The sequence below is a fragment of the Lutra lutra genome, chromosome 1 (genome assembly GCF_902655055.1).
Source record: "Lutra lutra chromosome 1, mLutLut1.2, whole genome shotgun sequence".
NCBI classification, from domain to species: domain Eukaryota; kingdom Metazoa; phylum Chordata; class Mammalia; order Carnivora; family Mustelidae; genus Lutra; species Lutra lutra.
Window position 1 is genome coordinate 49,118,921 of NC_062278.1, and position 14,623 is coordinate 49,133,543.

At 41.1% G+C, this 14,623-nt stretch overlaps 2 protein-coding genes across 7 annotated transcripts in view; both read left to right on the top strand.

Annotated features, from left to right (window-relative positions):
• CMSS1 (cms1 ribosomal small subunit homolog) overlaps positions 1-2,566 on the top strand; it is a 381,861-nt gene extending 379,295 nt beyond the window's left edge. For all 5 annotated transcript variants that reach the window (XM_047723009.1, XM_047723017.1, XM_047723027.1 and 2 more), the window contains one exon: positions 2,260-2,566. In XM_047723009.1, coding sequence (XP_047578965.1) covers positions 2,260-2,343 — 84 coding nt within the window. In that variant the 3' untranslated portion in view covers positions 2,344-2,566. The remainder of the gene's footprint in view (positions 1-2,259) is intronic.
• A 685-nt stretch (positions 2,567-3,251) lies between these two features.
• LOC125096260 (cell cycle control protein 50C-like) overlaps positions 3,252-14,623 on the top strand; it is a 31,357-nt gene continuing 19,985 nt past the window's right edge. The window contains exons 1-3 of one of the 2 annotated variants that reach the window (XM_047723061.1): positions 3,252-3,912; positions 5,634-5,832; positions 9,671-9,781. In XM_047723061.1, the coding sequence (XP_047579017.1) occupies positions 5,641-5,832; positions 9,671-9,781 (303 nt within the window). In that variant the 5' untranslated portion in view covers positions 3,252-3,912; positions 5,634-5,640. The remainder of the gene's footprint in view (positions 3,913-5,633; positions 5,833-9,670; positions 9,782-14,623) is intronic. The other variant, XM_047723070.1, reaches the window with a different exon arrangement.

Here is a 14,623-nt window from a genome sequence, read left to right on the forward strand (position 1 = left end):
GAGCACATTCTGGCCATTGAAATGATTTCTATCTTTTAACTCTGAAGTAACTACAATTACAGAGTCCATCTCACCCACTTAGACCTAACTGTATCCTTTCCCTTTGTTTTATAGGAGTCAGCTTTGTTTCTTCTTTATATGACCAGGGGTCTCTGCCCCACTGGGGACCACATCTATATTGTACCTTTGAGAAACAGGAAGATCTGGAGGACTTGGCACATTTTTGTGTGTTTTGCTTTAGAGACATAGTCATCTTTGTCTTTCATCCTTAAAAATGTGTGAGGGAGTAGAGGCACAAACTTGCCTCATGGCCTGCATCTCCCATGCCCCAAAACTCACTTAATATAGAGTGCTATTTTGTTTTTGTTTTAGTGGGGAAATTATTTTGATGTCTCAGTGTATTAAAACTGATTAAGTGCCTTTGTGGCCACAGCATTAGCTCATTCTGTATTATAAAAGTAATCCAGGGGCGTCTGGGTGGCCTAGTGGATTAAAGCCTCTGCCTTAAGCTCAGGTCATGATCTCAGGGTCCTGGGATCAAGCCCCACATCGGGCTCTCTGCTCAGTGGGGAGCCTGCTTCCCCCTCTCTCTCTCTACCTGCTTCTCTGCCTACTTGTGATCGATCTCTCTCTCTCTCTCTCTGTCAAATAAATAAATAAAATCTTTTTAAAAATAAATAAATAAATAGATAAATAAATAAATAAAAGTAATCCATTATCATCAAAATGTGAAAAATTTATTTGTCACCTACTGTGTATCATGGGACAATTTTTCAATCTAGCCCAATGTTTAGAAGTATCTGTTAGAGTGGTGCCTGGATGGCTCAGCGGGTTAAGCCTCTGCCTTCTGCTCAGGTCATGATCCCAGGGTCCTGGGATCGAGTGCCTCATTGGGCCCTCTGCTTGGCAGGGAGCCCGCTTCCCTCCTCTTCTCTCTCTGCCTGCCTCTTGCCTATTTGTGATCTCTGTTTATCAAATAAATAAAGTCTTTAAAAAAAAAAAGAAGTATCTGTTGGAGAGAAAAAGATTTATCCAATAATAAAAATGGCTGCCAGTCACCAACCTAATTAATCGTGGCAGCAACTATCAAAGAGATTTGGAACTAATCCTGAAACTAATCCAACTAATGCTGAATAAATTAACTTACCACTTAAAACTATATCCCCAGAATGACCAACCTGATTATGATTGATCAGTGAGTTACTTCAGACATCTGTACAGGTTAAAAGACAATTTTATCAGTTTCCTATACACATACACAAATACGCGTGCGCGCACGCACACACACACACACCTGTGCCCTGAACTGACTGGTTTTTTATTTTAATGTTAATTTTTTATTTTTTGAAGATTTTATTTATTTATTTGACAGAGATCACAAGTAGGCAGAGAGGCAGGCAGAGAGAGGTGGGGAGAAGCAGGCTCCCCGCTGAGCAGAGAGCCTGATGCGGGGCTCAATCCCAGGACCCTGAGATCATGACCTGAGCTGAAGGCAGAGGCTTTAACCCACTGAGCCACCCAGGCGCCCCGTGACTGGTTTTTTAAAACCAGTTCACAAATTTGATGTTAGGAACTTAAGTCTATATCTGATTATTTCAGTTATAATGTGAAATATGAGTAATCCACTGAAAGTTTTCTAAATATAATGATAAGGAGGAATTGTGTCAAAGAAAAAACCTTGTCACCCAGTTATTTGTATTATGTTGATGTCATCATTATCAGCTATCCTATATTGAAATATGTGTGCAATCTCGCCATACTTTGGGTATTCTGAAAACCTTTGTATAAGTTTTTTTTTTTTTTAAGATTTTATTTATTTATTTGACAGAGAGAGAGATCACAAGTAGGCAGAGAGGCAGGCAGAGGGAGGAGGAAGCAGGCTCCCTGCTGAACAGAGAGCCCGATGTGGGGCTCCATCCCAGGACCCTGAGATCATGATCTGAGCTGAAGGCAGAGGCCCAACCCACTGAGTCACTCAGGCGCCCCTGTATAAGATTTTTTTATGAGATTTTATTTTGAATGGTTACAAAAGGGCCCTTTAATGAAATGGATGTTTTATTAAGTACCTCTTCCTTTACTTAAGTAAATATTTCTATTCTGAATAAAACACAGGTTAAGATTTTTGCCCTCCCTGATTCTGGCTATAACAGCTACACAAATACTAGGAAGTCCAGGTGGTTGAATTTATTCACCAAGACCATCTTTTCTTGATTTTAACCTTTTCTTTTTTTTTTTTTTTTTTCCTTTTCTCTCATTTAGATAAGAAAGGAGGTTTTTGAACTTCTGGAAATGGGAGTCCTCAGTCTATGCAAGTCTGAATCTTTGAAGCTCGGCCTTTTCTAAGTCTGGGTCCTAATGAAAATTCCAGTTTTTATGGTGGGATTTGCATCTCATTTAATAGCTCTGGAATATTGCAAGGACTCAGTAAATATCAGCTATTGTTTTATTATGTTAACTGGATCACCCTATGAATCACTAGAAATTTTTGGTGGAGATTCTTTGACAGAAATGAAGCTGTCCTTTGCCAACTTCTCTGTATAATAAAGTATCACCAGCTTGTGTATGATTTTTTGTTAAGCAGACAGTTTTTCTTTCACCAGCTGGCCTCTCATGTTACTTTGCAGAAGGGAAAGAGCATCTGGGCAACCTTAACCAAACCACTTTCCTCTCTGAGCCTTGGTTTCAAGAGCTGCAAAATGGGAATGATACCTCCTAGGATTGTTGAGGCTTCCATATGACAGTACTCATGGAACAGATTCCTAAACTGAAGGCTGGTCCTAGTGTGAAGGGTGCAGTGGTGCTGATGAGTTGTGGGTGTATGTGGCACTTGGCAAATATATGGAAGATAGCAATATAACTACAACTATCTTAATTGTTTTGTACCTTATTTTAAAATCTCAGGTTTACAGAAAATGTCTGGTAATACCTGAGAAAGCTACCTACACAACATTAGAGAGAAATGAAGGCAAAGACTTAAAAAAATCACACTCTGAAATTTCTCATGATACCACAATATAAGAACTGCTAGTAAGTTGTCATATCCATATCTATCTAGAACTATGGATCTTCAACCAGGGACAATTTTGCCTCCCCGCACCCATCCTCCACCCCCGGGCCCAGGAGCCATTTGCTATGTCTGGAGATGTGTTTGGTTGTCACAACTGGGAGGATACTACTAGCATCTAGTGGGGAGTTGGGACTGGCTGTTACTTAGTAGGTAGTATCCTTTGGCCAAGGGTACTGCTCAACGTCCTACCATCCTATGGGACAGCCCCACAATAACAAACTATCTGGCCCAAAATATTAATCAGTAGTGCTGAGGGTAAGGAAACCCAGTTCTAGAAACTTGAAAAACAGACTATATGAAGTATATCTGTATCCTTGAAGTATATTTATTTAGAAGAGAAATATGTAAATATAAAAGCACCTGTAAAGTGAGATCTGGCTCTCTTAGGAATGTTACCTCAGAAGTGTATTCACTTAATACCTATGATGGTTAATTTTATGTGTCAACTTAACTGGGCCAGAGGTAGCCCAGATAGTCAAGCAAAAATTATTCTGAGTGTTTCTGTGAGGGTGTTTTTAGATGAGGTAGACATTTTAAGGGGAGGATTTGAGTAAAGCAGATTGCCCTCCCTCTTGTGGGTGGGCCTCTTCCTGTTAGTTGAAAGCCTAAATAGGACAAAAGGTTGACACTGCTCACCCCCACACACCCTCCACAAACCACTCCACCCCACCCCCCCACAAATAAGAGAGAATTCTGATTCCAACTGAAACATTGGCTCTTCCTATTGATAGCCTTCAAACTGGGACCTCGGCTCTTCCTGATTTTACAGCACCTTTTGGCCATTAGACTCAAATCAAGACATCAGCTCGGCAGATTTTGGACTTGCCAGCCTCCTCCATAACGACGTGAGCCAATTCCTTCTAATAAAATCTCTTTACGTACCTCCAATTAGTTTTGTCTCTCTGGAGAACCCTGACTAATATACTACATGAAAGTTTCTCCTACTTTGAGATTTGGGTTAGTTTGGTTTTGTTGTTTATAAAAAGCTTCAGAAATTCTGTTCTTACAGATTTGTTACTGTAATGCCCTTTTGCTAAGTGTTATCTATGTAGTATAATCCCACCCAATGTTGGACCAAATTTCTAGGTGGCAAATGTACCTGATTATTTTGTCGGCCAACCATGCGTATATAATCTAATCTTGTAAGCTGTTGCTGCCTTTAAACCCAAGTTCTTGTCCGTGTTTGTTTAGTAAAGCAAATAGATGTGAATTAGAAGTGTTCACTGCCATCTTCTCACACAAAGCTGATACCAGCAGCCATACCTGCCACCGGCTCCAAGCCAGATTCAAGTGATGTGCTGACAATTTCCCCTGGCATTTGCTTTTCTCAGTTTTGCAAGTGGAAAGCTTCGACTCTGAATTGGATTCCATCTAGTATGAGTTTTTGCATTTATTTTGTATTCTTTTAAACTAGGCACACCTGCCAAAGTTGTTGCCTTCTTTAATATAAAAATAGTCCAAGGGTACCTGGGTGACTCAGCCAGTTAAGCATCTGATTTGATTTTGGTTCAGGTCATGATCTCAGGGTTATGATATCAAGCCCAGCATCAGGCTCCATGCCGGGTGTGGAACCTGCTTAAGATCCTCTCTCTCCCTCTCTTTCTGCCTCCCCTTAAAAAAATAAAATGAAATAAAAATAAAAATAATCCAGCATGGCTTCTCTGCCTAATATTAATTAAAAAAGGAAGATTAAGAAGTTGCCTTCTTTTTTTAAATCCTAAATTTGTACCTTAAATACATCTTAAATAAAAGAAATTATTAACAGCCCAATGAAATGTTAAGGGATTTCTGATAAATGAGAAAAACCCCAAACCAAACTAATAATACCATATTGCAATACTGAACATTTAATTCAGTATCTATCTTCCTCTTCCTTTCTCTTGCCTCACTTGAGCTACTCTAAAGCACATGCTTGGAAAAAGTTTAGGAGGAAATGTTTTTAATGTACACTTTCTACTGGAGTCTTTCTTATGGATGAAAAAATGGCAGCTGCCGAGATCAGACATCTGTGTTCCACAATCCCAGTTTGCTTCCCTCTTCCTCATTATCACAAGTAGCAAAGTTAGCTGTAATCTGAGAGCATTCTTCCAACTTAGTTTATATTTATGTTAGAAGCAGCCACATTTGGAAAAAAGCTGATAGCCCTAACTTTTATTTTTTGTATTAATCTCCAAGGCTTTAGGCAAGTTCTCTAAGATAAATCCATGCTCCCCCTTCAGGAAGGGCTTGCCTTGAATTAGTCACCACATCCCAGAAATAGCCCATTATAACTGCTTCCCAGTATCACTGGATGTTGGTCTGTGCAGACCCTGCTGGGGACTATTCCTCCTGGGCGTGGCATTTAGCATACGCTTTTTGAGCCTAAAGTAAAATATACCAATGGCTGATTGAAGAGAGCTGTGTTATATCCTGCTAAATATCAGGTTCAGTTAAGGAATAATTCTGAGAAGTAGATGCAACTAAAAGGAAATTTCATACAATTCTTCATTTAGTATTAGCATTATGCAGTATCACTATGTGTAATAATGTTTTAAATGCCTGGAAAGCATACCTCAGTCACCTGCAGGGCCAAAATGAAGAGGACATCTGAGGAAAGTCAGTCCCGATTGCCAGACAACTCTGCCCTGAAGCAGCAGCAATTGCCTGCCTACCGGCTACAGCTCACAGCCACTGGAGTCCTCTCTGGCTTTTTTGCAACAGGAGTATTCTGCCTTGGTGTTGGCATCATTCTTATATTGTCTGCAAAGAGTATCAAGGAAATAGAGGTTTGTCCCATCTTACATTGTTAATGTAGATTCTAAGAATTTTCAGCTTTGGGACTATAAATGAGTGATCAGTTTGAGAACACAGCCCCTCAATAAATGAGACTAGAACATCCCTTTTTCAGTTAACCAGTGCAGATGGTGGCAGCCTGTGTGTTGGCTTTATTCATCCCTACTCCCTCTTAAGGACACTCACTCTCACGCTGGTCTGCTCAGCCAATCATTTACAGGAGCCTGGCAAACCCAGAAGCTTTTTAAGCTGGCTGGAGAACTGATCAAGGATTGATAGAGGTAGGAGAAGGAGGGGCAGGGTCAAATGACTGCCAGATGCCTGTGAATCATATGGATAAAAAAGTAAAGAGACAAAGAGGTCTTCAATTTTGTCCCACTTTCAAGCTTTGTGTCTTTCCCTTTGCAAATGAACTCCCTCTGAGATCATTATTTTAATCTAGGAAAGCCAAGAACCCAAATCTTTCTGGCCTCTTAAGGATACTTAGAAATATTAACTAAATTCTGCTGGAGACTGAGAGTTTGCACACGAGTAAGATAAGTAAGAGTTGGTTCCTGCCCTCAGTGAGCTAATGATAGAGTAGTTAAGGCCGTGTGTGGTAAGAGCAGAGAGCTCAGCCATGGCTGCCTTGTTCACCGTATCCACAACCCCTTCCTTGCACACTGCCCAGTACATAATAGGCGCAAACTTAGTGGAAGAATTGATCAGGGCAAACAGGGCTTTAAAGAGGAAAACACCATGTCATGTCCCACTCCTCTTACCAAACCACACTGCTCTAATGCCTTTCCACTTATATTTTCTGCTACCAACTCTCAGCAGTTTATCTCCCCAGGAATTAAATGCCCCTAGGTCCTTTTGAGTCCTCCAGTGAGAGATTTAAATGACCAGGGTCCACCAAATAGCAGATGAAAAATGGCAAGAGAAAATTAAACTTGCCTTTTCCACAAACAGCTCATCCTATTTACTTTTTCTATTTTCTTCTTCACCAACACCTTTCTTTCTGATTTCCCTCCCCCCTTCCCTTGCTTCTTCCCTTCTGGTTATCCACCCTCACTCACTGTGAAGTGCAGCCTTCATTAAGAGGCAGCCATTGCTAAATGATGTCACCTCGTGCATTTAAGGGAACCTCACTCCACAGTTCACTAGCCACTCTGCAAACAGCTTTCAACAGAATGATTTTTATCATGTTAAGGATATTTTCCAATTGACCTTTTTCCTAGTCACTTAGGATAGGACATGTTGCTTTTATACAAGAAAACCAGAAACCACTGTAATAGTGAGATCCTCTTTTGCACATGGATGTATTTCATTATACTGGGTGATAAGATGAAGTGCATACCTCAGGCCAGTGTGATCAAGAACAAACCTAGTAGAAGAGTTCTAAGTGGTTTTCCTCTTCTCACTTAGCCTTGGGCTACAAGAATGAAGTGACTTTATTCCAATTCCCTTTGAGCAAGAATGATTGTTCCTGCCTGTCCAAATTTCTATGAGGAGCAAGCAGATTGTGATCTTTCCTGTCATTTTAGAGCTATAGGTTTACAAAGTCATTCAAGAAAGTAGATCATAGATATGTTTTCCTCATAAATATTTATTGATTTTATTATTTTTTCCATCTTTAGTCACCTATTTCACCCATCCCTCTGCCCTTTTCCCCTCTGGTAACCACCAGTTTCTTAATAGTTAGGAGTCTGGTTTTTTTGTTTCTTTTTTTTTTTCCTTTGCACATTTGCTTTGTTCCTTAAATTCCTCTTATGAGTGAAATCATATGGTATTTGTCTTTCTCTAACTGACATAGTTCATTTAGTATAATACTCTCTAGCTCCAGGGGTACCTGAGTGGCTTGGTCAGTTAAGTGTCTGACTCTTGATTTCCACTCAGATCATGATCACAGGTGTGTGAGATCAAGCCCTGCATCAGGCTCTGAGCTCAGTAGATATGCTTGAGATTCTCCGTCCCTCTTGCTCTGCCCCTCCCCCCACTCTCACTCTTTATGAATAAATAAATAAATACATAAAATTTTTAAGAAATAGTTTCAAGCTCTAGCCACATCATTGCAAATGGCAAGATGTCATTCTTTTTTTGATGGCTGAGTAATATTCCATTATATTTATATCTCACCTCTTCTTTATCCATGCATCAGTCTATGGACACTTGGGCTGGTTCTATAGTTTGACTACCACATAAAACTTAGAACTAGAAATTGGGTGACTGGGTGGCTCAGTCATTAAGCGTCTGCCTTTGGCTGGGGTGGTAATCCCAGGGTCCTGGGATCGAGCCCCACATGGAGCTCCCTGCTATGCAGGAAGCCTGCTTCTTCCTCTTACACTCCTTCTGCTTGTGTTCCTACTCTCACTGTCTCTCTCTCTGTCAAATAGGTAGATAAGTAAATAAATAAATAAAATCTTAAAAAAAAAACACAATTTTAAGTATCATCTACTCATAGATCATTTGCTCATGAAACACATTTTTTTCCTAATTCTGCATTAATAGAAATCGAACAAGAATCCATGGAGTAGAATGAATACTATGACAGCAAGCTCAGAGATCAATTAATTGCTAGACAAAATGATGCTGATCAATAAAATGTGGGCCCTAAGATTAAATATTTAAATCAAAGTCAAAGATGGACTGAACTGAACACTAGTTTCCTCAGTCACAGTTCAGTATGCTGTCAGTTATGGTACAGCCCTATTCTTTAAAGCTTTTTAAAATTTAGAATGCAGTTTCACACATAGCACATCAATATTTTCCAAAATAATAGCTCAAGCCTTGTTGTGTTTTTAAAGAATGACTTAAAAACACATACATACATACATGCATACATATATAAAATAATGACAAGTAAATATAAGGATCTAAGTACAATTAAGTAGCCTTTTGGCTAATCTTTAATGTAGTACTAACACTTTGGCTCTTTGGCTTCAAAACTCCCAGTGGTTTGCAAGGATTAAAAAAATGCTATCTTTCTTGTTAGTATTCCCTCCCAAAGAATCCTACATCCCATTGGCAGTTTACCAAGGAGAATGCCACTTCCTTGCTTTCCTGCTCTTCCCCATTCCCATAATCTAATTATTCTTCAACACAGTGAGGAAAGAGCAGAAGGGGAAGTGCACAGCCTCTGTGAGCCTTCCTTCCCTAAGCTTCTTCCAGCTATATCTTTACATAACTGAGGCTCTTAGCCAGAGCTCATGGGATTTGCTCATTTGGAACACAGCACCCTTTTTTAACGAGTCCACAATACTATTTTAAACAGAATTTAACTTTTAAAAAACAGAATATGACAACATTTTAAAATCAGAATTATTCCACATATATCAATAACCCTACATTTTGGAAGCCCTTCTTTTTCTGTGTTTGTTCCTTTTTAATAACTTCCTATAGATGTCATATAGAAAAATTCATTAGTATAAATATTTTCCATACAATAGAATGGAAAAACGGTGAAGTGACTTCCCCATAAAGCTGATTAGCCTAGGCTGTAGACCCAGTTCTTGTGAGTCATTGTCTAATACTTTCCTAATGACACCTCTTTATGATGGAGACACAAGCATACATCACAACAGGTTGCATAAATATACAATAGAAACACTGAATTCCAGGTCAGTGGCAAAATACTGCCAGGTCTGAAAATGAAAGCCTGTAGAAGGGCCCACTCCTTCCAAGCATCTCCGGAAACACTTTGTGCCCAGCAGTGGACTATCCTTCATTCATGTCCCAGAGTCCATGCCCTTGACACAGAGCGTGAAGACGTAGGTGGACTCAGGACTTGATTTTTAAAATATAAACTCATGTAATTTTTAATTAATAATTGTTCTTTTCCCTGCCTGACAGATTAAATACACAAAAATCTGTGGAAATTGTGCAAAACTGCGAGAAGATGCCACTAATTTTGACAAAGAATGCACCTGCTCTATTCCCTTTTACCTTTCAGAGACAATGCAGGTAAGTGAAATTCAAGAGTCTTCGATTAGCTGTACACTGATCTATTCCCATTTCACACTTGGCAGTAAGTTCATGATTTCCACCAAGAGCTTTCCAAAACTGAAAATACAAAAAATGAAACAGAGTACTGGTGAGGGACCTTACAATGTGTCGAGTTCATGCACGACTCTCCCCCCGACTTTTTTATTTTGGAATGTTATTCTTCTCCTTTGTTTCTAAGTTTCCAGACTCTTTACCTACCCCACTTCGTAACATAATTCTTAATATCAATCAGAGTCTATTCCAAATGTCAACACAAGAGGAGACCATAGAGATCATTGAACCTAACCGCTCATTTTATAGTGAGAAAATTAATGGGCTGAGAGGTTAAGTGACTTGGACAAGGTTAGTATCAGGGGTCACACACCTGCTGGGATTCTCCCCCATCCTCCCTTACCCCACCCCCTCAAGTCATTCTACATTTGCAATTGCCTAATCCCTAAGGCACCTCTTGGCCTGGCTGTCAGGCACTGTGAGAAATGTGAAAGAAATATTAAAAGAAGTCCCTGCCCTTGGGCTGATTAAAGTCTTATGTTAGTCCAGGTCCTCTGAGAAGCAGTTGCCAAGATAGGATTAGATATGCAAGAGATTTACTGGGGGAACTGCCTGTGAGGGAAAATGGGGAGAGAGCCAGAGGAGGCTGGAAGAGCTGTTAGATCACAACACAGCTCTGACCCTGTGAAGAAATGGGAAGCGGAGAAGGAAGGGAGGAAGTTAGGGAGAAAGGTCTTGGACTCCAATGTATTCTTTAGGAAGTTTCAGCAAGGCCAACAAAGAATCCCTGACAGAGTCTGCCTCAGTATCCCTGCTATGCTCAGCCATTGAGAGCACCAGGGACAGCATGGCCTTGGTGCAAACACAGGATGATTTCAGAGCAGTGATAGCTGGGGTCATCCCTCAGTTACTGTCCCTATAGTGGGAGACCCCAGAGGCATCTTTTCAGAGCCTCCACGATTTTACCTGGTAGTCAAGACAACCAAATAAATGAAAAACTGTATTCCCTTCAACTCCTCAAAGATCCTGTCCTGTCCTCTAGACTCCACACCTCTCCCCCGACAGTGTCTTCCTCTCTGACTAGGTCGATCCCCCTCTCTCCCTTTCAGATGACTCTGCATGGGCTGAATCTAAGTATAGGCAGGCTCTCTCTTGAGCATCCCACTGAGCATTCCTCTTGAGCTTCCCACCTCAAGACCCTCCTTCCACCTCAGACTCAGCTGGTCCCAAATGAGACTCATCATCATCATCTGGAAAACCCTCCTTACTTCCCTTGCTGGTAAAGATCCCATCACCAAGACTCCAAACTTTCCTCTTTGACTTTACCCTGCCAACTCCTTTTTCATCTAAGCCTCTGATGTGTGGACACTGTTCTTCAATCCATCTCTGCAAACACCCTGTCCTCTTTGTTTTCTTTGGCATTGCCTCAGTTCGGGCCTCCTGGTCCAGTATCAGAGCTACCTACCTGCCTTTGGCTTCCCCTACTTTAAACCAGCTGTTGTTTGCAAAATAAGTTCACCATCCTCCCCGCCCTCCAAAAAAGCACTCTTTCAGGTTGCTCTTCAACCACCTGAGGGCCAGCTACCTTTTCATAAAAAGATAGAGGAAGAAGGAGACCTTGTACTCTAGCCAGCAGACCAACTTGCTTTCCCACAATACGACTCTCTCTGTTTCTGCTATTGTTTTGCCTAGAAAGTCTCCCCACTCACTGCCACTTGTTTTAAAACATTCTAACATCCTAACGTCCCTGGGCATTCCTTGAGCCTCCTTTTCACTCCTTTCTCCAGCAACAGTTCTCCCACATTCATATCCTGGGAGCAGTTTCCATTCTTCCAATGAACTTACTATAATCAGTTGTAAAGTAATATCCTGTGGATTCACTTCCTCTACATACAGGAACCTCCCTGAGGATAGAGACCATGCTTACATGTTACACCACAACTACCTACTCGAAAGTGCATGCACTACACGCTCAACATTCCCCCCACCCTTCCTTTACCAGGTCAACTATCCCTATTCCTATCTGCAGGCTTATCTCCACCTGTACATAGATGCCTTCTTTTCTTGACTTTATAAGGACTTCAGTCAGCAGTTCTGTCCTCTCCTATATCATCAGCTTTTCTTTCTACTCAATCATTCCCAGCATGCAGACATATTATTTCACTTATCTTCAAACAAACCACTCTTCTATTCTCCCAATTTCCCTGCCAGCTATTTGCCCATTTCTTACCTCCCATTAGCAGGAAATCTCAAATGAGTTGTCTATCTTGGCAGTAGTTCCTCTCTTCTCACTCTCTCTTAAATCCACTCCAGTCAGGGTTCAGCAGTCAGACCTTAGCGCCTTGTCGCTCACTGGACACAAGTGATCACTCCCTCATCCTCAATATACTTTCTTCTCTTAGCTTTCAAGCTACTATACTGTCTTGGTTTTCCTCCTGCCCCCGATTGCCTCTTCCTGTTCTTCCTGTTTACCCCAAACTCCTTATGTTGAGATAGACAGCACTTTGGTCCTAGTCTTTAGTCTTCTTCTCTATGTTCACTTTTTTTGGAAATGTCATCTACCTCTAGACTTTAGATGCCATCTATTGCCAACACCATTTTATATCTCTAGCTTAAACATCTCTTCCCAATCCATACTTGTATGTCCAGCTGCCTTCCTAATATCCTGTGGATTTCTAATAGATATCTGACACTCAGCATTTCCAAACCTGAATTCCTGGTTTCCATTTCTCCCCTTATCCACTGCACCACTCCCTGCCCCTACCAAAAAAACCAGTCCATCCAAAGACTTCTCAATCTCAGTTGGAAACAACTCCATCATTCTAGGGGCACCTGGGTGGCTCAGTCATTGAGCGTCTGCTTTCAGCTCAGGTCGTGATCCTGCGGTCCTGGGATCGATCCCCGCATCCCTGGGCTCCCAGCTCAATGGGAAGCCTGCTTTTCCCGCTCCTGTGGCCCCTGCTTGTGTTTTTTCTCTCACTGTCTCTCTTTCTCTGTCAAATAAATAAAGAAAATCTTTAAAAAAAAAACAACTCCATCCTTCCAGTGCTCAGGGCAAAAGTCTAGTAGTCGTTGTCATTCCTTTTATTCTTTCACACTTCACATCCAATCCATCCTGTTGGCTCTACCTTCAAAATATATACAGGGTCTGTCCACTTCTCCCACTTCTCACACTACCACCCAGCTCCATGCTAAATTCACCTCTCCCTTAGATTTCTGAAATAGCCTTCTAGCATGTCTCCCTGCTTATATCCATGTCTCAACATAGCAACCAGAGTGAGTTTTTTCTTTTTTAAGATTTATTTATTTATTTGAGAGAGAGAGAGAAGGGAGAGGCAGAGGGAGAGAGACTCTCAAGCAGATTCTGCACCGAGCATAGAGCCCAACACAGGGCTCAATCTCACGACCCTGAAATCACAACCTGAGAGGAAACCAAGAGTCCACTGCTCAACCAACTATGCCACCCAGGCACCCCCCAGGGTGAGCTTTTTAAAGTCAAAGTCATATGTTATTCCTTTACTCAAAAATCCCTGAAGTGGGGGCACCCAGCTGGCTCAGTTGGAAGAGCATGCAACTCCTGATCTCTGGGTCATGGGTTGAAGCCCCACACTGAGAGTAGATTACTAACAAATAAATAAACTTAAAAAAAAAAAAAATCCCTGCAATGTCCCCTTTTTCCATTCAGTGAAAAAGCTTAAGTCCCTTCAAGGTTTTGCATGATTTGGCTTCTTATTTCCTCTCTGACCTAATCCTTCATTCTATCCCCCCAACCCCACTTCTACCACACTGGAATCCTCACTCATTCAACTAGTCATGTGTTCTCTTGCCTTGCCCCCTGAACCTAATATTCATTTGGCCAACTGCCCTACCTCCTTCAGGGCTTGGTCCAACCTTCACTTCAATAAGGCCTACTGTGGCAATCCTATTTCACACTGCCAACTGTCTATTCACCCCACTCTTGTACTACTCCCGATCCTTGTTAACTTGCTGTGATTTCAATTTTTCCATAGTATGTATCACCTCCTAATTTGCCAAATAAATTAATAGTCTATGATATGTATTGTTTATTGTCCGTCTCTCACTATCGTGTCCCAAGCACCTATGACAATGCCTGGCACAGTGTAGGTGCTCAATTAATGTTTGTTGAATGAACATATGAATCTCTGCTTCCTCCACAGTGCATAACACAGTATATTTATGTAGTAGATGCTCAGAAAATGTTGAAAGAGTAAATGAACAGAGGAAAGATAAAGTGCTAAATTATATGGCTTTATGTTCTAGGAAGCTTTGGTTTTATGTGACCTTTCTTATTTCTCTCTTGATCCCAAATGAAAGCATGTTGGCATTAGTAATATTCTGAATACATCCAGATTGATTATGGCTAGGGCTAAGCAATTTTGTGAGTAAGTCAGATATAAACTATAAGGGAATTACTGAGTTGTACTGGGATTATAAGTATTATCTACATAAAGTCAGTGAGGGAGGTTTTATGTGTGTGTTCTTATAGGTCAAAATTCTAGTTCTTTGGGATGCCTGGGTGGCTCAGTTGGTTAAGTGGCTGCCTTCAGCTCAGGTCATGATCCCAGAGTCCTGGGATCGAGTCCCACATCAGGCTCCTTGCTCGGCAGGGAGCCTGCTTCTCCCTCTGCCTCTGCCTGCCACTCTAGCTGCTTGTGCTCACTCTCTCTCTCTCTCTCTCTCTCTCTCTGACAAATAAATAAATAATCTTTAAAAAAAAAAATTCTAGTTCTTTGTAGGTATGCCCTTTCTTGCCTTCCTCAACTCACCATGCTGAGTTAGTGTTAGTGT